Source organism: Lacerta agilis, chromosome 14 (genome assembly GCF_009819535.1).
Source record: "Lacerta agilis isolate rLacAgi1 chromosome 14, rLacAgi1.pri, whole genome shotgun sequence".
Classification (NCBI taxonomy): domain Eukaryota; kingdom Metazoa; phylum Chordata; class Lepidosauria; order Squamata; family Lacertidae; genus Lacerta; species Lacerta agilis.
This window is the reverse complement of record NC_046325.1, coordinates 5231074-5249860: the sequence shown is the minus strand read 5'-3', so window position 1 is coordinate 5249860 and position 18787 is coordinate 5231074. Positions and strand designations below refer to the sequence as shown.

At 47.1% G+C, this 18787-nt stretch overlaps 1 protein-coding gene across 1 annotated transcript in view; it reads right to left on the bottom strand.

Annotated features, from left to right (window-relative positions):
- The window catches only part of RABGGTA (Rab geranylgeranyltransferase subunit alpha), a 30193-nt gene extending 16429 nt beyond the window's left edge, over positions 1-13764 (bottom strand). The window contains exons 1-6 of the mRNA XM_033170252.1: positions 13637-13764; positions 11822-11881; positions 10928-11038; positions 9720-9841; positions 8894-9081; positions 6640-6837 (exon numbers count right to left, since the gene is read on the bottom strand). Coding sequence (XP_033026143.1) covers positions 6640-6837; positions 8894-9081; positions 9720-9841; positions 10928-11038; positions 11822-11824 — 622 coding nt within the window. The 5' untranslated portion in view covers positions 11825-11881; positions 13637-13764. The remainder of the gene's footprint in view (positions 1-6639; positions 6838-8893; positions 9082-9719; positions 9842-10927; positions 11039-11821; positions 11882-13636) is intronic.
- Positions 13765-18787: the final 5023 nt, after the last annotated feature.

The window sequence follows — 18787 nt, the reverse complement described above, 5'->3', positions numbered from 1 at the left end:
CTAACCTACCTCAGAGGGGGATAAAGGAAAAAGGAGGAGATAAGATATCAAGATAGATAGAGACCCTGAATCTGTCAGGCTGGAGGGGTTTAGGATTTGGTGCATCTGCCCCCAGCAGCACCTTCAAATCCTACTCAGGATCCAACCCCCTCCAGGCTGCCACTACTGTCAAGGAAGGTTTGGATAGCGCCATTTTTAAAGTCTGTGGCTGCTAAACACATATAGAGGCTTTGTGGTTTTGATTTCTCTGCTTGAGGCTCACGGTTTTACGACAAGCTTCCTGCTAACTCCATAGGCAGTCAGGCTACCCTATGGCTTCCTAAGGCCTTTTGAAAATAATTACTGTCCTTATTTGGATAAGGAATTAAGAACTAAAAAGGATTTCACGGTCTTGACTTTGGATACATTTTACATCTACCCGGCCTACGAGTTTTTATACTGAAGCCGACAACCTTACAAAGGTTTGGCCACTGAGGCGGACTTCAGGTTGAAATGTGTCTGGGTATAAATAATAAAATAAAATAAATTATTATTATTTACGGGGCGATTACTTTCGGTGGGCATTTGGTCTCTGAGAATACTGGAGAGCGTTCTTCACGTTTGTCTGCAGTCTACATTTCATCTTAGGGAATATTCAAAGGCTATTTTAGTGTTTGTGTAACCTACAATGGAGTTGCTTTACCTTAACTTGTTCTTTTTGAAGTATTTTGAGGAGAATGGAGCATATTTCTATTTTTATGTGGTGGACCCCACAGCATTATCTCCAAATCGGGGTCCAGGTTCAAGGTTCTAGTATTGATTTACAATGCCCTTAACAATTTGGGTCCAGGGTGGTACTGTGGTCTAAACCACTGAGCCTCTTGGGCTTGCTGATCGGAAGGTTGGCGGTTCGAATCCCCGCAATGGGGTGAGCTCCCATTGCTCTGTCCCAGCTCCTGCCAACCTAGCGGTTCGAAAGCACGCCAAAGTGCAAGTAGATAAATAGGTACCGCTGTGGCGGGAAGGTAAACGGCATTTCCGTGCACTCTGGTTTCCGTCACGGTGTCCCGTTGCGCCAGAAGCGGTTTAGTCATGCCGGCCACATGACCTGGAAAGCTCTCTGGGGACAAACAGCGGCTCCCTCGGCCTTAAAGCGAGTTGAGTGCCACAACCCCATAGTTGCCATTGACTGGACTTAACCGTCCAGGGGTCCTTTACCTTTTTTACCCAAGTACCACAAACTGCGAGCGAAGTCCGTTCCACCCGTCCCTGGAGGGAATTTGCAAGGATGATTTACCCTCAATCATCCTTGTTTTTCCTCCGCCAACCATCTCCCGCTGTTGTGGGGGCTGCCTCCATTAAAGCAGAGCGCAACCAGAAGCCTGGGGAAAGCATTTTCTGTGGTCTCCTGTGACTTGGCTGCATGGATTGCTGTAGAACAAAGGTAGGCAACCTGTGGCCCACGGGGGTCATTTAACCGGCCCCCGAGCCACCCCCGAACTGAGCAGCCTGCTTGCCAGGTCCCAGCGCACTGCGCTAGAGCAGCGCAGCATGGAACAGGGACTCGCTTCCATGGCGCCGAAAATCATGTCTGCGCATGCAGACGTCGGAAATCGTGGGCACACATGCTCATGCATGCCCACAATCCGGACCACGGAGGGATCTCTGCTGGAGTGAACCGGCCTAGGAGAGGTAAACCTTGCCGACCCCTGCCATAGAACCTCCCGAATACTTTTTATTTATTTATTCCAGCAAGCATTTCTCAGCCTAAATTTTACAGCCTTAGTTTTACAGTTGAGCCTGCGTTTACCTTTTCGGCATTGCATTTCTTGTACACGAGCTGCATATAAATAGTATTATCTATTTAAAAGCCCCCGGTGAAGACAGCGCTGGCTCCACGCTTGTTCTACAAAAGTTATGACTCACGTTTCAGGTACGCCGGAGACTAATCCTGGGATTAATTCTGCAACATAGAACGGGAGGTAACGCTCAAGAGCAGCTTGAGAAACAACAACACGAAACCTATTTACTGGAAAATTTGGTGTATTAAAAGAAAATCTTCTCTGACAGGAGATGTGAAAGGACTGCCATTTGTGATGTAGTTTTTTTTTGTTTTAAATTAATGCTGTGTACACAGCATACGTTTAAAACACCCTCCCAAAGAATCCTGAGAACTGTAGTTTGTTAAGGCTTCTGGGAATTGCAGCTCTGTGCAGGGGTGAAAACTAAACTTCCCAGAATTCTTTGCAGGGGAAGACATGTGCTTCAAATGTAAGGTGTGACCAGAAAGTTCGGTGAACAGTCACAGAAATCGGACAGCGAGAAATATTCGAACATACAATCGGCATCGGAAACCCACAAAATGCTCACAATTGCGCACGGAGATGAAGCTGTAACTTGTATGTGGTTTAAGTGTTCCCGTGAAGGGCGGCAAATGTCGACAGAGTTTGTGACTTATTGATGCGGGATCAGCGTTTGTGCGTCCAAATGATGGCGGAAGAATTGCATATTCCGCGTGAAATCGTTCCTGAGGTTACTGAGTTGTCCCACCCTCCATATTCTCCTGATCTGGCCCCACCGGATTTCTTTGTTTTTCCAAAACTGAAATCTGCACTGAAAGGGCACACAGATTTTCCAACATTTTACACGTCCAAGCTACTGTGATGAGGGAACTGAAAGCAGTATGAAAAGAGGAGTTCTCCAGAAGTTTCCAACAGTTCTACGAACATTTGTAAATGGTGCAATGTATCAGAGGAACCCTACTTTGAAGACCTGTAAGGCATGTACGTTCGAATATTTCTCGCTGTCCAATTTCTGTGACCATTCACCGAACTTTCCGGTCACACCTTGTATATGGTGGTTAACAACCTTGAAAGCAATTATAGCAATTATATACCACTTAATTTTTTTTTTTAAAAAAATACCTCATAAAAATGTTTGAGACACAGCTGACTTTTCCAAGGACTTTTTGAAGTTCACCTCACGGTGTTGGGGTTGGAAGTTTGTGCCTGCCTCCTCTGGCCCCCACCCCACCAAAACAGACCGATTATTTCCCTTCCCTCATAAACCGAAACTTCCAAGTTGTAGAAGCCACCCAGAAGTTTCTCGCTGGCCCATGACAAAGTGGAAACCGCAAAGACTCAGCGGTTTGGCTTTTGTTCATCTCTTGATCCTTTGTTTAAGGGGGGGGGGTCCAAGGGCACCACAAAAGACCAGCCGAAAGGAGAAGGAGGGGCAGAATCGAGACCAGATTGCATGGGAAAGAGAACAGCTTCTCTGCATGGGATTGTAAAGAATAATTGCATTTTAATCCTGCCCTCTGTCAAAAGCAGCTCAGGGCTATAAGTGGGGTTCTCCCCTCCTTCCTTGCTTCAACCTCACAATAAACCTGCGAGGAAGGTTAGGATGAAAGCGTGGTACCCAGCGACCTTTAATGCGGGCCTTTCCATTCCTAGTTTGATACTCTTAACCACTACACTGGGTTTTGTATAACTTCCACCTCTGGGACCAGATTGTCTCCTGCCTTGCACTGCCACATTCCCAAGCAAATTTTTCTGGCCTCCGCAGATTATTATGGGGGCTCCTCAATTGTTGTGGTGGGGGTGGTTAAATTAAAAGCAGGCTGCAGTTGATTTTCACTTGGTTCACCGAGTGCTGGTGGCGAAGGTTTCACTCGCGATATAATTAGGTATAGGTAAAGGACTTCTGGACAGTTAAGTCTAGTCAAAGGCGACTATGGGGTTGCGGCGCTCATCTCGCTTTCAGGCTGAGGGAGCTGGCGTTTGTCCAGAAAGCTTTCTGGGTCATGTGGCCAGCAGGACTAAACTGCTTCTGGCGCAACGGGACACCGTGACGGAAACCAGAGCGCATGGAAATGCCGTTTACCTTCCCGCTGCAGCGGTATCTATTTATCTACTTGCACTTTGACGTGCTTTCGAACTGCTGGGTTGGCAGGAGCTGGGACAGAGCAACGGGAGCTCACGCCGTCGCAGGGATTCGAACCACTGACCTTCTGATTGGCGAGCCCAAGAGGCTCAGTGGCTTAGACCGCAGCACTGCCCGCGTCCCACACTCGCGATATACTGCCAAGTGAAGGTGCCGCTTTGCTCTGGCCCCCAAACCAGTCTTGGGTGATGTATTAATACATCGCTCAGGCCTAGAGCTTGTCGCCCTTTGGCCATGAAAGGCAAGAACAGGAGATAGGCTAAGATAGGAGAAAAACCACCTAGCACAGAGATCTGCATCTGTCCAGGTGGCCCCTCGTTCGTGACTGCTCCGTTTACGAATCCTTCCTTGCGAGCCGCAGGGAGTTACCCACCCTCGTCTCCGTCTCTCAGCTGTGCTGGCTCCAGGCAAGGCTCCCACACCCCAGCCCTGTCTCTCAGGCCAAACAAAAGCAGTTGCGGGAGACTTAAGGCCGTGAGTGGCAAAGAGGGGCGACGCCTCCATCTGATCCGCTTGGAATTTCACCTGCCTAGGTGAGGGCTGGGCCTCCGGGGAGCCGAGAGAAGAATCCCTGTGTACACTTTTTACTCATGCCGGAGTCATCGCCGTGCACCGCCTTTGGTGCGCCCAGGGCTGTCGAAAGGGGACGACTGCCATGATTCACGGGCTCGCACTCCCTGCCGGCGCTTGGGGGGAAAGAGTTGTGGAGCCCTTGGTGAAAGGGCTTGCTTTCAAAGCCTCCTCTTCCAAAACTGGGAACAGAGCCCAAGAGTCTTGGCTGCCCTCGCTCCCACAAAGCAGATTTGCTGAAGCTGGCGGGCTTCTGGGGGTTGTAGGACTACAACTCCCATCAGACCCAGAGAGAAACCTCAGCCCGAAAGCTGCCAAGTGTCATAAGGAAGAGGCTTGCTGGATGAGGCCTGCTGGGAAACCAGGAGTGTTTAGCAGTGGGCGAGGCAGGATGTAGCTCAGTGACAGAGGGACTGCTCTGAAGAAGAAGAGTTTGGATTTGATATCCCGCTTTTCACTACCCGAAGGAGTCTCAAAGCGGCTCACATTCTCCTTTCCCTTCCTCTCCCACAACAAACACTCTGTGAGGTGAGTGGGGCTGAGAGACTTCAGAGAAGTGTGACTAGCCCAAGGTCACCCAGCAGCTGCATGTGGAGGAGCGGGGAAGCGAACCCGGTTCACCAGATTACGAGTCTACCGCTCTTAACCACTACACCACACTGGCTCTGCATGCAGGTCTTAATTTCAGCAGCCAGTTAAAAACATCGGAGGCAGAAGAATAGGCCTATTTCAGACTGCAAGCGTCTCGGAACGGGGCCTTGCCTCCTGTCCTTTGTGAAGTGCCACACACACTGACTGCACCAGTCAATTGGTAGGAAATTGGTATTTTACGCTGGTGGCACTCAAACTTTGGAACTCCCTGCCTATTGACACCAGGCAGGTGCCTTCGCTGTAGGCTTTTGGGAGCCTTATTTTTGTTTAGACAAGCCTAACCAGTCTAAAAAAAACAACAGGTAAAGGCAAAGGACCCCTGGATGGTCAAACTTGACAATGGGGTGTGGCGCTAATGTTCGCTTTCAGGCCGAGGGAGCCGCCGTTTGCCCGCAGACAGCTTTCTGGGCCGTGTGGCCAGCAGGACTAAACTGCTTATGGCACAACGGGACACCGTGACAGAAACTAGAGCGCACGGAAATGCCGTTTACCTTCCCGCCGCAGCGGTACCTATTTATCTGCTTGCACTGGTGTGCTTTCGAACTGCTGGGTTGGCAGGAGCTGGGACAGAGCAACCAGAAAAGAACGCTGACACATGCTTTTACGTTGTTGCTTTTTAAGAAGGTTTTAAATAGTTGCTTCCAACTGTTGTTTTTTTTATAAGATTATTTCATTTTTATATGATTGGTGTAAACTGCTTTGAGTTTGCTTTTGCTTTACAGTCAAGTGGCATATAAATTTAATGAAATAAATAAATGAAATAAAACAACAACGCCATTCAAAGCTTCTCTCTCTCTCTCTCTCTCTCTCTCTCCATTTCCAAAACAAAATAAAAAAATTCCTTCCAGTAGCACCTTAGAGACCAACTAAGTTTGTTCTTGGTATGAGCTTTTGTGTGCATGCACACTTCTTCCAAAGATCCCAGGAGCACTGTAACCCACACTTTCATTTAATCAAACATAGAATTGTACAGTTGGAAAGGGTACCGAGGGTCATCTAGTCCAACCCCCGGCAATGCTGGAATCTTTTGCCCAAAGTGGAGCTCAAACCCATGACCCTGAGATTAAAAGCCTCATGCTCTACCGACTGAGCTATCCCAGCTATTATCCAATGTGACACAGCAGTTTAGGAGCCCATGATCAATAATCGACAAGATCTCTAGTCAGTGGGAACTAGTGCCCAAGCTTGCTTTCTTTCCTCCCCCCCTCCCAGTTCCTTTTTCCTTTTGTGTGGTGTCTCTTAGATTGCAAACAGGACTTACCACCAATATTGTGCAAGACACTCTGGGAGCCTTTTTTTCCAGCTGGAGAGCAGGGTAAAAATGCTTTTCAAACAGCATGCCTCCCTGTGGGGACTCCTCCCACCGACTCCTGCCATGCCAACCCAACAATAGGAGGAACACCGAATCATTTCCACGCAGCCCAGTTAAGGAGCTCGGGATTTCCTTCCAGGCCGACAGAATCTGCCCCACCCATCGTTCCCCAGGATGTCAACCTTTCAGCAGGATTTCCTCCGTGATCCGGCCTTGCTGTTGGGCATCGGGGTAAAGCTGCGGGAGGAGGTGGCTGCGATAGTGCCAGGAGGAGTAGTTGGAGAAGTTGCGGGTGATGAGGCTGTCGCTGAACGCCAACTCGTCCTGGGGGGCGACCTGAGACTGCCGCACCACGAAGCGCCGGTAGTCCCAGCAGTGAACTGCAGGGGGCAGGAAAGAGAAAGAGGAAAGAGTGGCGGGCGGGTCAGAGGTCGGCCTGCCCAATTACCCTCCTCCCCAAAGACACTTTGGCTTGGGAAACCTGACCAGATGGGTGGGGTATAAATAATAATAAATTATTATTATTATTAATTATTATTATTATTATTAGCTGGTTATCTGATCACACAGACCCTCGGACTTGAGAACAGCCTGCTGAATACAGGTGAAACTCCAAAAATTAGAATATCGTGGATAAGTCCATTTATGTAAGCAACTGTTTTCATTAGCTACTGGAGTTTAATATATGAGATAGAGTCATGACATGCAAAGCGAGATATGTCAAGTCTTTTGTTTGTTACAATTGTGATGGTTATGGCGTACAGCTGATGAAAACCCCAAAGTTGAGATTGTTAATTTGGGGTTCTCATCAGCTGTACGCCATATCATCACAATTATAACAAATAAAGGCTTGACATATTTCGCTTTGCATGTCACGAGTCTATCTCATATATTAGTTTCACCTTTTAAGTTGAATGACTGAAAGAAACGAACCTTTCCACGATATTCCAATTTTTCGAGTTTCACCTGTATACGTCCCAAGGAGATTTAGAGACATACCCTTCGAGACAGTTACGGTTTTTGGAAAAACAAGATTGAAGTGCAACACAAAAGGAACACAAAAGAGCAGAGACACTTTTCTCTGGCTTAAAATGTATTCAGCTACTGCAGAAAGCAGGTGCGTGTCATGTTTGGACTGTTCCACCGAACCAAAAGCCCTGCTCCCAGGTTACTGCGGAGACAGCACCTGACATTGGGGGGGACTTTTAAGAGGGGAAATCTGCAGAACAGTGTGACTGACTGGCTGGGTATATAAGGGATTATGAGGCAGTCACCTGGGCTACCTTGTTCTCAGCTGTACAAGGATCTTATGAGGGCAGGTGATCAGCACAAAGGAATTAACACCATCTCTCTCTCATTCTGCCGTGGTCGAACAAAATAGAAAATTCCTTCCAGTAGCACCTTAGAGACCAACTGTGTTTGTTCTTGGTATGAGCTTTCGTGTGCATGCACACTTCTTCAGATGAAAGCACACGAAAGCTCATACCAAGAACAAACACAGTTGGTCTCTAAGGTGCTACTGGAAGGAATATTCTATTTTGTTCGACTATGGCAGACCAACACGGCTACCCACCTGTAACTCATCCTGCCGTGGCGATTGTTGGTTGGATGGAAGACAGTGTCAGAAAATGAGACATGGGATATAGCTATTGATGATAAATTAACAAGTGCCATTAAAGTAAGACGGGGAATACGCAGGAGAAATGATTCTGAGGAGGCATGGAGGGTGTTTGTAGAATTTGTACTGTTAAAACAGGAAAGGGGTCAAACCGCTGCAAGAGGCGTTGGAATTTTGGGAGTCTGGGTAGTTACAATGGAATGGTCTCGGTAGCGGGGGCGGGGGAGCACATTTTTATTCTTAGTTATTTATGGTTATTATACTTTGTCAAAATAAAATAAAATAAAAATAATTAAAAAAGAGAACCAAAAGAGAAGAATGAAAGAAAAAAAAGGGGGGGGACTGAGGTGTGAAAGCTAGGATCCAAATGGCACCTTAAACCTAGTTATGATGGAAGCCACTGGATACGAAAGGGCATCAATGGTGAATAATGGCTTCATTTGGGGGGGACAATAGTATTAGGAGTTACTCGGAGGCAATTTTACAATTGTTTTCTTTTACAGGCTGCAGAGAGGAGCCATCATGGGATGTTAAGAGTTGGGAAGGACCCCCAAGGGCCGTCTCTGGTCATACATACAAATCCTTTATTCGACCGATAGTCAGAAAGAAGAAACATTTCTCAATACAAAATTATAAAACTAAAAACATCAGAGGGATACACCATTAAAAATAGGACAGCACTAGTAAACCTCATACAGATAACCCACATCACCGTCTCTGGTCCAACTCCCTGCAATGCAGGAATCTCAAGTAAAGCACCCGTGGCAGATATATGATGTTAGGAACGGAATGAGGTGAGGAGATAGGGAAAGGCCTACAGTTGCGTTCGTCGCTCTCCAGGAACTTGCTGCACAGCTCCAGCTCACGGGCCCAATCCGGCTCCGGGATGTGCTCCATCACCCAGCAGCGGTGGCGCCATGTCCCATAAGATTTGGGGTTGACACGCAGGCAGGACTCCAGGAAGGACAGCTCTGCCTTGCAGAGGGCTTGCATCTCCTCTGGGGTCCTGGCACGGAGGAGATAATAATAATAACAACAACAACAACAACAACAACAACAACAATATTTTATTACCAATACCCCACCCACCACCCATCTGGCCACTCTGGGCGGCTCCCAACAGAATATTAAAAACACAATAAAACATCAAACATTAAAAGCTTCCCTAAACAGGGCTGCCTTCAGATGTCTTCTAAAAGTCAGAGAGTTGTTTATTTCCTTGACATCTGATGGGAGGGTGTTCCACAGGGTGGGCGCCACCACCGAGAAGGCCCTCTGCCTGGTTCCCTGTAACCTCGCTTTTAGCAGGGAGGGAACTGCCAGAAGGCCCTTGGAGCTGGACCACAGTGTCCGGGCAGAACGATGGGGGGTGGAGACGCTCCTTCAGGTATACTGGGCCTTTGAGGCTGTTTAGGGCTTTCAAGGTCAGCACCAACATTTTGAATTGTGCTCGGAAACGTACTGGGAGCCAATGAAGTTCTTTCAGGACTGGTGTAATGTGGTCTCGACGGCCACTCCCAGTCACCAGTCTAGCTGCCGCATTCTGGATAAATGAGGAATGTGTAGTCACACCTTGCTTACAAAGGTCCTGTCGCCCTATTTCACCCCCTCCTCTCTCCCCCCCCCCACTCTGACTCCACTTACTCCTCCTGCAGGTGAAGGAAGATCTCCCGGCGGAAGTTCCAGAGGGTGGCAAAGTCTGGGTTGGCGCCCAAGATCTGGCTGGTCAGCTCCAAGGCTTCCTTGTCCAGCTGCCCCAATTTCCTCTGAAGGAGAAGAGAGAACACACATGTGTGCTTTTCAAAGCTGGAGTCCAACAATGGGGAAAAGGATCCTTCATTTAGTGTCATTCGCCCAAATTCAGCAGGTGCCTTCTATGCCAACTTTTAAACGCTCAAAAAGTTGGAGTTCTTGATGAATAGATGCAGAAAATAATGGAGTAGCAAGAAGTTCTTGTTACTCCATTATTTTCTGCAACTTTTAAACGCTGGTGGAAAACTTTTCTATTCTGCCTGGCCTATGCAGGCGATTAAGAATATCATTCTTTGATTTGAAACAAAATAGAAAATTCTTTCCAGTAGCACCTTAGAGACCAACTGAGTTTGTTCTTGGTATGAGCTTTCGTGTGCATGCACACTTCTTCAGATACACTGAAAGAAAGAATTATTATTCTTTGATTTGGTTTTTTCCCCCCCTTTGGTGTTTTCTTTCCATTTCTCTCTCCGTTTTATTTATTTTATTGAGATTAGCTACTTTTACCTTACTGCTGCGGCTGATTGGAAGCCGCGCCTTGGTTTTCGAATGGTTTCGGGAGCCGAAGGGACTCCTGGAACGGATTAAGTTCGAGAACCAATGTACCTCCTGTATTCCACTAGGGTGAACTGAGTTTGTTTACAGGCCCCTGCAATGCAGGAATCCCAACTAAAGCATCCACGGCCGATGGCCATCCAACCTCTGCTTAAAAACCTCCACCTGAAGGTCCACCACCTTCCACTGTTCAACAGCTCTTACCCTCAGAAAGCTTTTCTGACGTTTAGTCAGAATCTCCTTTCTTGTTATTTTAATCCATTGGTTCAGGTCTTACCCTCCAGAGCAGGAGAAGACAAGCTTGCTCCATCCTCCAGGTGATAGCCCCTGAGATGGCTACCGTTATCTCCTCTCTGTCCTCCTCTTTTCCAGGCTAAACATACCCAACTCCCTCAACCGTTCCTCATCAGGCTTGGTTTCCAGACCCTCGATCATCTTGGTTGCCCCCCTGCTTGGTGGTACCTCCCTGCGGGTTTGCCTTTGTGGAATTGATCCGTGACAGGGTGAAGGCTGCCCTTCTTGGTTCTCTGCTCCTGCAATTTTACCTTCTCAAAGATGGCTTTTGTGGCCGTCACGTATTGGCGAAGCTTCTTCTCCCGCTCGATGCGTTTGGCTTCGGCCTGCTCCTCTGTCGTTTTAACCTTCAGCCTGCCGTGCTGTTGAGAAAACAGGAACCAATCTTTTAGTGAGGCGGTTCCTACATTCGGCAACTCCCTGGCCATTGACATTTAAGTAGGTGCCTCCCCTATGCTCTTTTCGGAGCCTGCTAAAAAATTTCTTCTTTAGGCAAGTCTGCTCAGTTGACATGTAGTCTTCAGTTCTATTATGTATTTTGGATCTCTTGAGTTTGTTTATATTTTGATTTTTTATTAAAAAAGGAAAAAAAAACTTGCTTTTAACTTTGGACTTTTCTCGACAAATTTCTGTTCTTTGTGAACAGAAACTCTTATTTACACTTAAGCAACCTCCAAATTCTGTTAAATAAATAAGTGGGTAGCACTGTGGGTTAAACCACAGAGCCTAGGGCTTGCCGATCAGAAGGTCAGCGGTTCGAATCCCCACTATGAGGTGAGCTCCCGTTGTTCGGTCCCAGTTCCTGCCAACCTAGCAGTTCGAAAACATGTCAAAGTGCAAGTAGATAAATAGGTACCACTCCAGCGGGGTGGTAAATGGCGTGCGCTGCTCTGGTTCGCCAGAAAGCAGCTTAGTCATGCTGGCCACATGACCCGGAAGCTGTACGCCGGCTCCCTTGGCCAGTAAAGTGAGATGAGTGCCGCAACCCCAGAGCCGCCCGCGACTGGACTTAATGGTCAGGGGTCCCTGTACCTTTACTTTAAATCTGCACAGTAAATAATAAATAAAATAACGACAGACTACAGAAAATGCCCGGGAGGGATCACAAAAAGAACAACACTCGCCATCCTCTCCCGGCTACTCACCATGTTGACTGCACAGCAAAAATAACTCCAAGAGGCAAAATGAGGAGTTAATTATGTATCCTGGGGGGTAAACAAATGAAGATGAGTAAGATAGGACAGTGATGAACCCCACCTCCAGATGCTATTTCTTTTTCTCTTTATTACAATTTGAAGCCCCACTCTTCTTCCAATGAGCTTAAGGCATGCATGATTCTCAATGCCACCCCATCTCTTTCCACTCTCACAACAACCCTGTGAGGTAGGTTAGGCTAAGAGTGACTGGTGGCCCAAGGGTGCCCTGTAAACTTCCCAGCTGAGCAGGAATTTAAACCTGGCCCTTCCCAGTCCTAGACCAACACCACTAACCACTGCACCACCATTTATAATCCCAGGACTCGCTGCTGTCCTTTTAAGTGTGCGACCACACAATGGCACCTTCCGTTTTCCTTGCAACAGACCTGTGAGGGAAGAATAGCCAGGAATCACAGAACTGTAGAGTTGGAAGGGACCCCGAGGATCATCTAGTCTGACCCCCTGCAATGCGGTAATATGTAGCTGGGATTGAACCTGTAACCTTATCAGTGTCACGCTCTAACAAAACAAAGAAAGCAGTTTTCCCATTATGGGAGGATTTGAGCATCCTTGTCACCTGCAACCGGTAAGATTGAATGACGCACGCATCGGTCGGAAGGGCAGTCCCCCGTAGAAACCTCTGGCCAACCTGTTGCCTTCCAGAGGTGTTGGACTACAGCTCCCATCAGCCCCAGCCAGCAACATCTGGAAGGCACCAGGTTGGCGAAGGCCGCCTTGCAGTGTACCAAAGCCATCGCCGGCCCCTAGCACCCGTGGGCAGCTTCTGCGGCTACAACAGCTGATGCTCCTCTGCCCCATAAACTTTTCTTTGTGTGCCACTCCAAGCAGCGTCGTGCAACGGGGGCTACCTACGGTTCCAGTTGCCCATGATGCCCCAGGCGTCACTCTTGGCATTATGGGAAATAGTAAGGGCTGGGTAGGCCCAGCCACCCAGTAGGTGGTAGGAGGCAGCTCTGAGTACCAGTTGCTGGAGACGGCAGGAGGGGAGAGGGCTCTTGGGCTCAGGTCCCGCTTGTGGGTTTCCAGAGCCAGCGGCCCACCTAGTCCAGCACCCTGTCCTCACAGCACCCAACCAGCCTTCTCCTCCATGCATTTGTGGCAATCCGCTTTAAGCATAGCTGTCAACTTTTCCCTTTTCTAAAGGGAAATTCCTTTATTCCGAATAGGATTCCAAGCAAGAAAAGGGAAAAGTTGACAGCTATGGCTTTAAGGCCATTCAAGTTGGCCATTGCTGCCTCCTGTGGCAGGGAGTTCCATAGGTTAACTCTGCAGGGCGCTACCTAGACCCTTTGCCTGATTGGAAGCCCAGTGCCCAAGGCAAAATGGCATTATTTCAGCAGCCAACAAGCCAGCCCACGTGATGACATGCAGCCACCCTCTCTGGCCTGCCCGTTATAAATCGCAACATGGGGACGAGCAGGAGGGGTCGCCTGGGGAAGGCTTCTGTGCACCCGCCACCCCTTCAGCCTCCCCTCCTGGGTGTACAAATCACCCCTCTGCTTTCCTGAGCAATGCACTGAAAATGGAATTAAAGCAAGCAAAAAAACAAACAAACCACCAGCACTTTTGCTCCTCCTGCTACCCACCCCTTGGCAGGGGTAAAAATGGTCTCTTCCGGGGAAACCTGGCCAAGCTCCCAAGGGGCGAGACCATCCCGAAAAGGCCCCCGGGGGTGGGCATGGTGGGTTTCAGGAAAAGGCGCCGCTGGGCTAATCCGAGAAGCCTCTAGGGGGCGATACCAACCCGCACGGAGGAGAGGGGTGGATATGGTAGCGTCCCGGGCCGCGTGGTCTCGTCCGCAGCGACACAGCAAAGCAAGGCTCGGCGCCTGAGGGCGATTCCAACTGGGGCGGAGCGAGGAGGGCGGGGGTGTTGCGGTGTGTAAATAGAACGTACCATCGCCGCTCGAGGAGCATCGAGTTGAATCCTCCTGAGCGGATGGAGCGTCTCCATTCTTAAAGGGGAATCTCTCCCCCTCTCTCTCAAAGGGAAGGCAGTGGGAAAATCTCTTGCGCAGGCAATTAAGAGTACATCCTCCACGATGGTCTATTGATGTTTGTTTACATTTTCTATTTGCTTTTAATTTCTTTTTTACTTTTATGATGTTATTATTGGGTTCTGTGTTTTTATATTGTTGTAAGCCTCTATGATATATTTTAATGAAGCAGCGGTATATAATTATTTTTAAAAATAATTATTTATAGGAATCAGAATTGTTTTATGTGCCTCCTAATAGCAGTTTAGAGAAGGGAGCCTCTGCCCGAGACTGGTTGCAAACAGAGGAGTAGCACTGAGGTTTTCCAAAGCAACTACAGTACTCTATTCCGAACTTAAAAAGGGGAAGCGTAATGCTGGAGGTCAACAAAAGAGGTTTAAAGACTCTCTCAAGGCAAATCCCAAAAATGCAGTATAAACACAGACAACTGGGAAACACTGGCATGAGAGTGCTCCAATTGGAGAACAGCCTTTACCAAAGGTGTCATGGGCTTTGAAGACACTCAAACTCAGGACGCAAGGGAGAAATGTGCTAAGAGGAAGGCATGTTTGGCAAACCCTCACCATGATCTCTCATCTGGAAACCTATGTCCCCACTGTGGAAGGACGTGTGGATCCAGAATTGGCCTTCACAGTCACTTACAGACACACCATTAAGACCATATGCATGGAAGACAATCTTCCTTGGCTATGAATGATCACCGAAGAAAGAAGAAGAAGGAGAAGAAGAAGAAGAAGAAGAAGAAGAAGAAGAAGGGAGTAACAGGGAACCAGGCAGAGGGCCTTCAAAGCAGTGGCACCCTCCCTATGGAACGCCCTCCCATCAGATGTCAGGGAGATAAAGAATTACTGTACACAACTTTTAGAAAATTATCTGAAGGCAGCCCTGTTCAGGGAAGTTTTTTATTTTATTTATTTTTTATATTTTGTTGGAAACCACCCAGAGTGGCTGGAGAAACCCAGCCATTTGGGCTGGGTATAAACAATAAAATTATTATTAGGGAGCGTGTATGGGCAGGTGTTCTTGGGTTTTTTTGCAGGGAAGTAGTAGCACTGCCTTTTTTCCAGGATATCCCAGGCTCCACAAGTCAGCCCTACCACTGAAATAAAGTTTTTCGATTACTATCTGATGAGGAATGGTTTTAAAAGCAATAGGATCCTGTAGGTGTTTTCTGAAACCCAACAGTTCTTTGGAAAAGTATGAGTTTCCGTTGTCCCAGTTTTCACCCGAAATCTGCCCTCCCTGCTGTGACACAGCATGAGTGTGACATTGTCAAGGATGAATAATTGTTCATAATTGCTGCTTTTAGTGGGTGGCTGCTGACAGTAAAAATGTTGCAGCAACTAAAAGAGACTATTTTAGGCATATTAAAAAAAAGTTTCCCTTTCCTTGACCGCTTTAGAGGAGAAACCACAAGATATACCAAAATGCATGGCAAACCTACTTCACCCCTACTTATTTTCCAGCCTCCTCTTAGAATAGACTGGTCTTCTCCAGTCAGCCTGACATCAATACCAGGAAAGATTCTAGAGCAGATCATTAAGCAAACGGTCTGTGAGCACCTAGAAAGGAACGCTGTGATAACTAAAAGTCAGCATGGGTTTCTGAAAAATAAGTCATGTCAGACTAACCTGATCTCATTTTTTGACAGAATTACAAGCCTGGTAGATGAAGGGAATGCTGTGGATATAGCCTATCTTGATTTCAGCAAGGCCTTTGACAAGGTGCCCCATGATATTCTTGTAAAGAAGCTGGTAAAATGTGGGCTAGACAATGCTACCATTCAGTGGATTTGTAACTGGCTGACTGACCGAACCCAAAGGGTGCTCATCAATGGCTCCTCTTCATCCTGGAGAGATGTGACTAGTGGGGTGCCACAGGGTTCTGTCTTGGGCCCAGTCTTATTCAACATCTTCATCAATGACTTGGATGATGGGCTTGAGGGCATCCTGATCAAGTTTGCAGATGACACCAAATTGGGAGGGGTGGCTAATACCCCAGAAGACAGGATCACACTTCAAAATGACCTTAACAGATTAGAGAACTGGGCCAGAGCAAACAAGATGAATTTTAACAGGGAGAAATGCAAAGTACTACACTTGGGCAAAAAAATGAAAGGCACAAATACAGGATGGGTGACACCTGGCTTGAGAGCAGTACATGTGAAAAGGATCTAGGAGTCTTGGTAGACCACAAACTTGACATGAGTCAACAGTGTGATGCAGCAGCTAAAAAAGCCAATGCAATTCTGGGCTGCATCAATAGGAGTATAGCGTCTAGATCAAGGGAGGTAATAGTACCACTATATTCTGCTCTGGTCAGACCTCACCTGGAATACTGTGTCCAGTTCTGGGTACCACAGTTCAAGAAGGATACTGACAAGCTGGAACGTGTCCAGAAGAGGGCAACCAAAATGGTCAAAGGCCTGGAAACGATGCCTTATGAGGAACGGCTTAGGGAGCTGGGTATGTTTAGCCTGGAGAAGAGAAGGTTAAGGGGTGATATGATAGCCATGTTCAAATATATAAAAGGATGTCATATAGGGGAGGGGGAAAGGTTGTTTTCTGCTGCTCCAGAGAAGCGGACACGGGACAATGGATTCAAACTACAAGAAAGAAGATTCCACCTAAACATTAGGAAGAACTTCCTGACAGTGAGAACTGTTCGGCAGTGGAATTTGCTACCAAGGAGTGTGGTGGAGTCTCCTTCTTTGGAGGTCTTTAAGCAGAGGCTTGACAGCCATCTGTCAGGAATGCTTTGATGGTGTTTCCTGCTTGGCAGGGGGTTGGACTGGATGGCCCTTGTGGTCTCTTCCAACTCTGATTCTATGATTCTCCAGTCCTCTGGCCACTGCTGAGTTTTCCAAACTTGCTGACACATTGAGTGTAGCACCTTAACAGCATCATCTTTTAAAATTTTAAATAGTTCAGCTGAAATATCATCACTTCCACTGGCCTTGTTGTTAGCAAGGCTTTCTAAGGCCCATTTGACTTCACTCTCCAGGATGTCTTGCAACCACACTACCTGGGGTGTATGAGACCTCCATATATTTCTGGTATAATTCCTCTGTGTATTCTTGCCACCTCTTCTTGATGTCTTCTGCTTCTGTTAGGTCCTTTCCACTTTTGTCCCTTATTATGGTAATCTTTGTACGAAATGTTCCTTTCATATCTCCAATTTTCTTGAACAGATCTCTGGTTTTTCCCAGTCTGTTGTTTTCCTCTATTTCTTTGTATTGCTCGTTTAAGAAGGCCCTCTTGTCTCTCCTTGCTATTTTTTGGAAATCTGCATTCAATTTCCTGTATCTTTCACTATCTCCCTTGCATTTTGCTTGCCTTCTCTCCCCCGCTATTTGTAAGGCCTCATTGGACAGCCACTTTGCTTTCTTGCATTTCCTTTTCATTGGGATGGTTTTCGTTGCTGCCTCCTATATAAGGTTACGAGCCTCCATCCATAGTTGTTCAGGCACTCTGTCCACCAAATCTAAATCCTTAAATCTGTTCCTCACTTCCACTGTGTGTTTATAAGGGATTTGATTTAGATTGTGTCTTAGATTTATCATCTGATGCTGCATTCCTAGACCTAATTACGGTACATAACAGTAAGCCCCATAGAACTCAAGGTGATAGTTTCAGGAGATCATATTTGTGAATCTCTTTGGCCAGACATTGTTTGGCGACCGGATTTCCCACCCTGGGGAAATCTGGCTCAGAACTAGGTCAAAATAAGTGAAAACAAAAGAGTTGAACTAGGATGATGATGAGTTATATTCCTTAAGCTGGGAACACCCAAGGGCTAAATCTGTCCCGAGTCCTAGAGAATCCCGACAGCCTGTAATTATAATTAATATTATTTCATCCTGGCCACAAGATGAATGGCTTCTTTTGGGAAGAGAATATGAGACACCTGGATCTGCTATTTCTGAGCCAGGGAGGAACTACAGATGTAGCTGTGTCTAGTGACATATCTAGGTCTCTGCCTCAGAGATTCAGTGCCGGATCCTGGTTGAAGGAAACAGGGAGCAAGCAGGGATACAACTCTGTATGGCTCTGTTTCAGATCCATAAATCACGTTTCCTCATATCTGCTATCCTTCGTATGCCAAGATGAGGGTGGCCACAGTGACGCAGGAAAAGCTTAACCCTACACACTAAAGGAAATGGCCCGCAATTCAACAAGTTACACAGGGGTACTAGAAAATGTGGCAGTGAGTCACAGCAAAAAACACAAGGAGTCCTGTGTAACCTTAAGGACTAACTGATTTGTGGTGGCCCTGGCTTTTGTAGACAAAGAACCCACTGCTTGCCTGAAGCATCATTCTCAACAGATGAAGTTGGCTCCAGCCTCACAATAGTCTTTAAGGTGCATCAATACTCTTGGTTGAGCTCCTGCTCATTCTCTTTGAACTGCAGGCATAAATGTACACAAATACCTTTTTAGGAATGATGAGGACCTCTGAATTGGAAGATTGGAAAAATATTGGCTCATAGAAAATAGAATAGTTGGCTATTAATGAGGGAATACTATATTTAGCTGACATAGAACCTTCTTACCTTTTTCTATTTTTGCCTCTCTTTTCTCCCCCCCTTTCCCTTCTTTCTTCTTTTTGCTCCTCTTCTGTTTTAGATTAGCTGTTAAAAGTATTTCTTTTATTCTGGTGCATTATAAACCACAGAGCCTGGGGCTTACCATCAGAAGGTCGGCAGTTCGGGGTGAGCTCCCATTGCTTGGTCCCTGTTCCTGCCAACCTAGCAGTTCGAAAGCACGTCAAAGTACAAGTAGATGAATAGGTACCACTCTGGCAGGAAGGTAAACGGCGTTTCCGTGCGCTGCTCTGTTTCGCCAGAAGTGGCTTAGTTATGCTGGCCACATGACCTGGAAGCTGTACGCCGGCTTCCT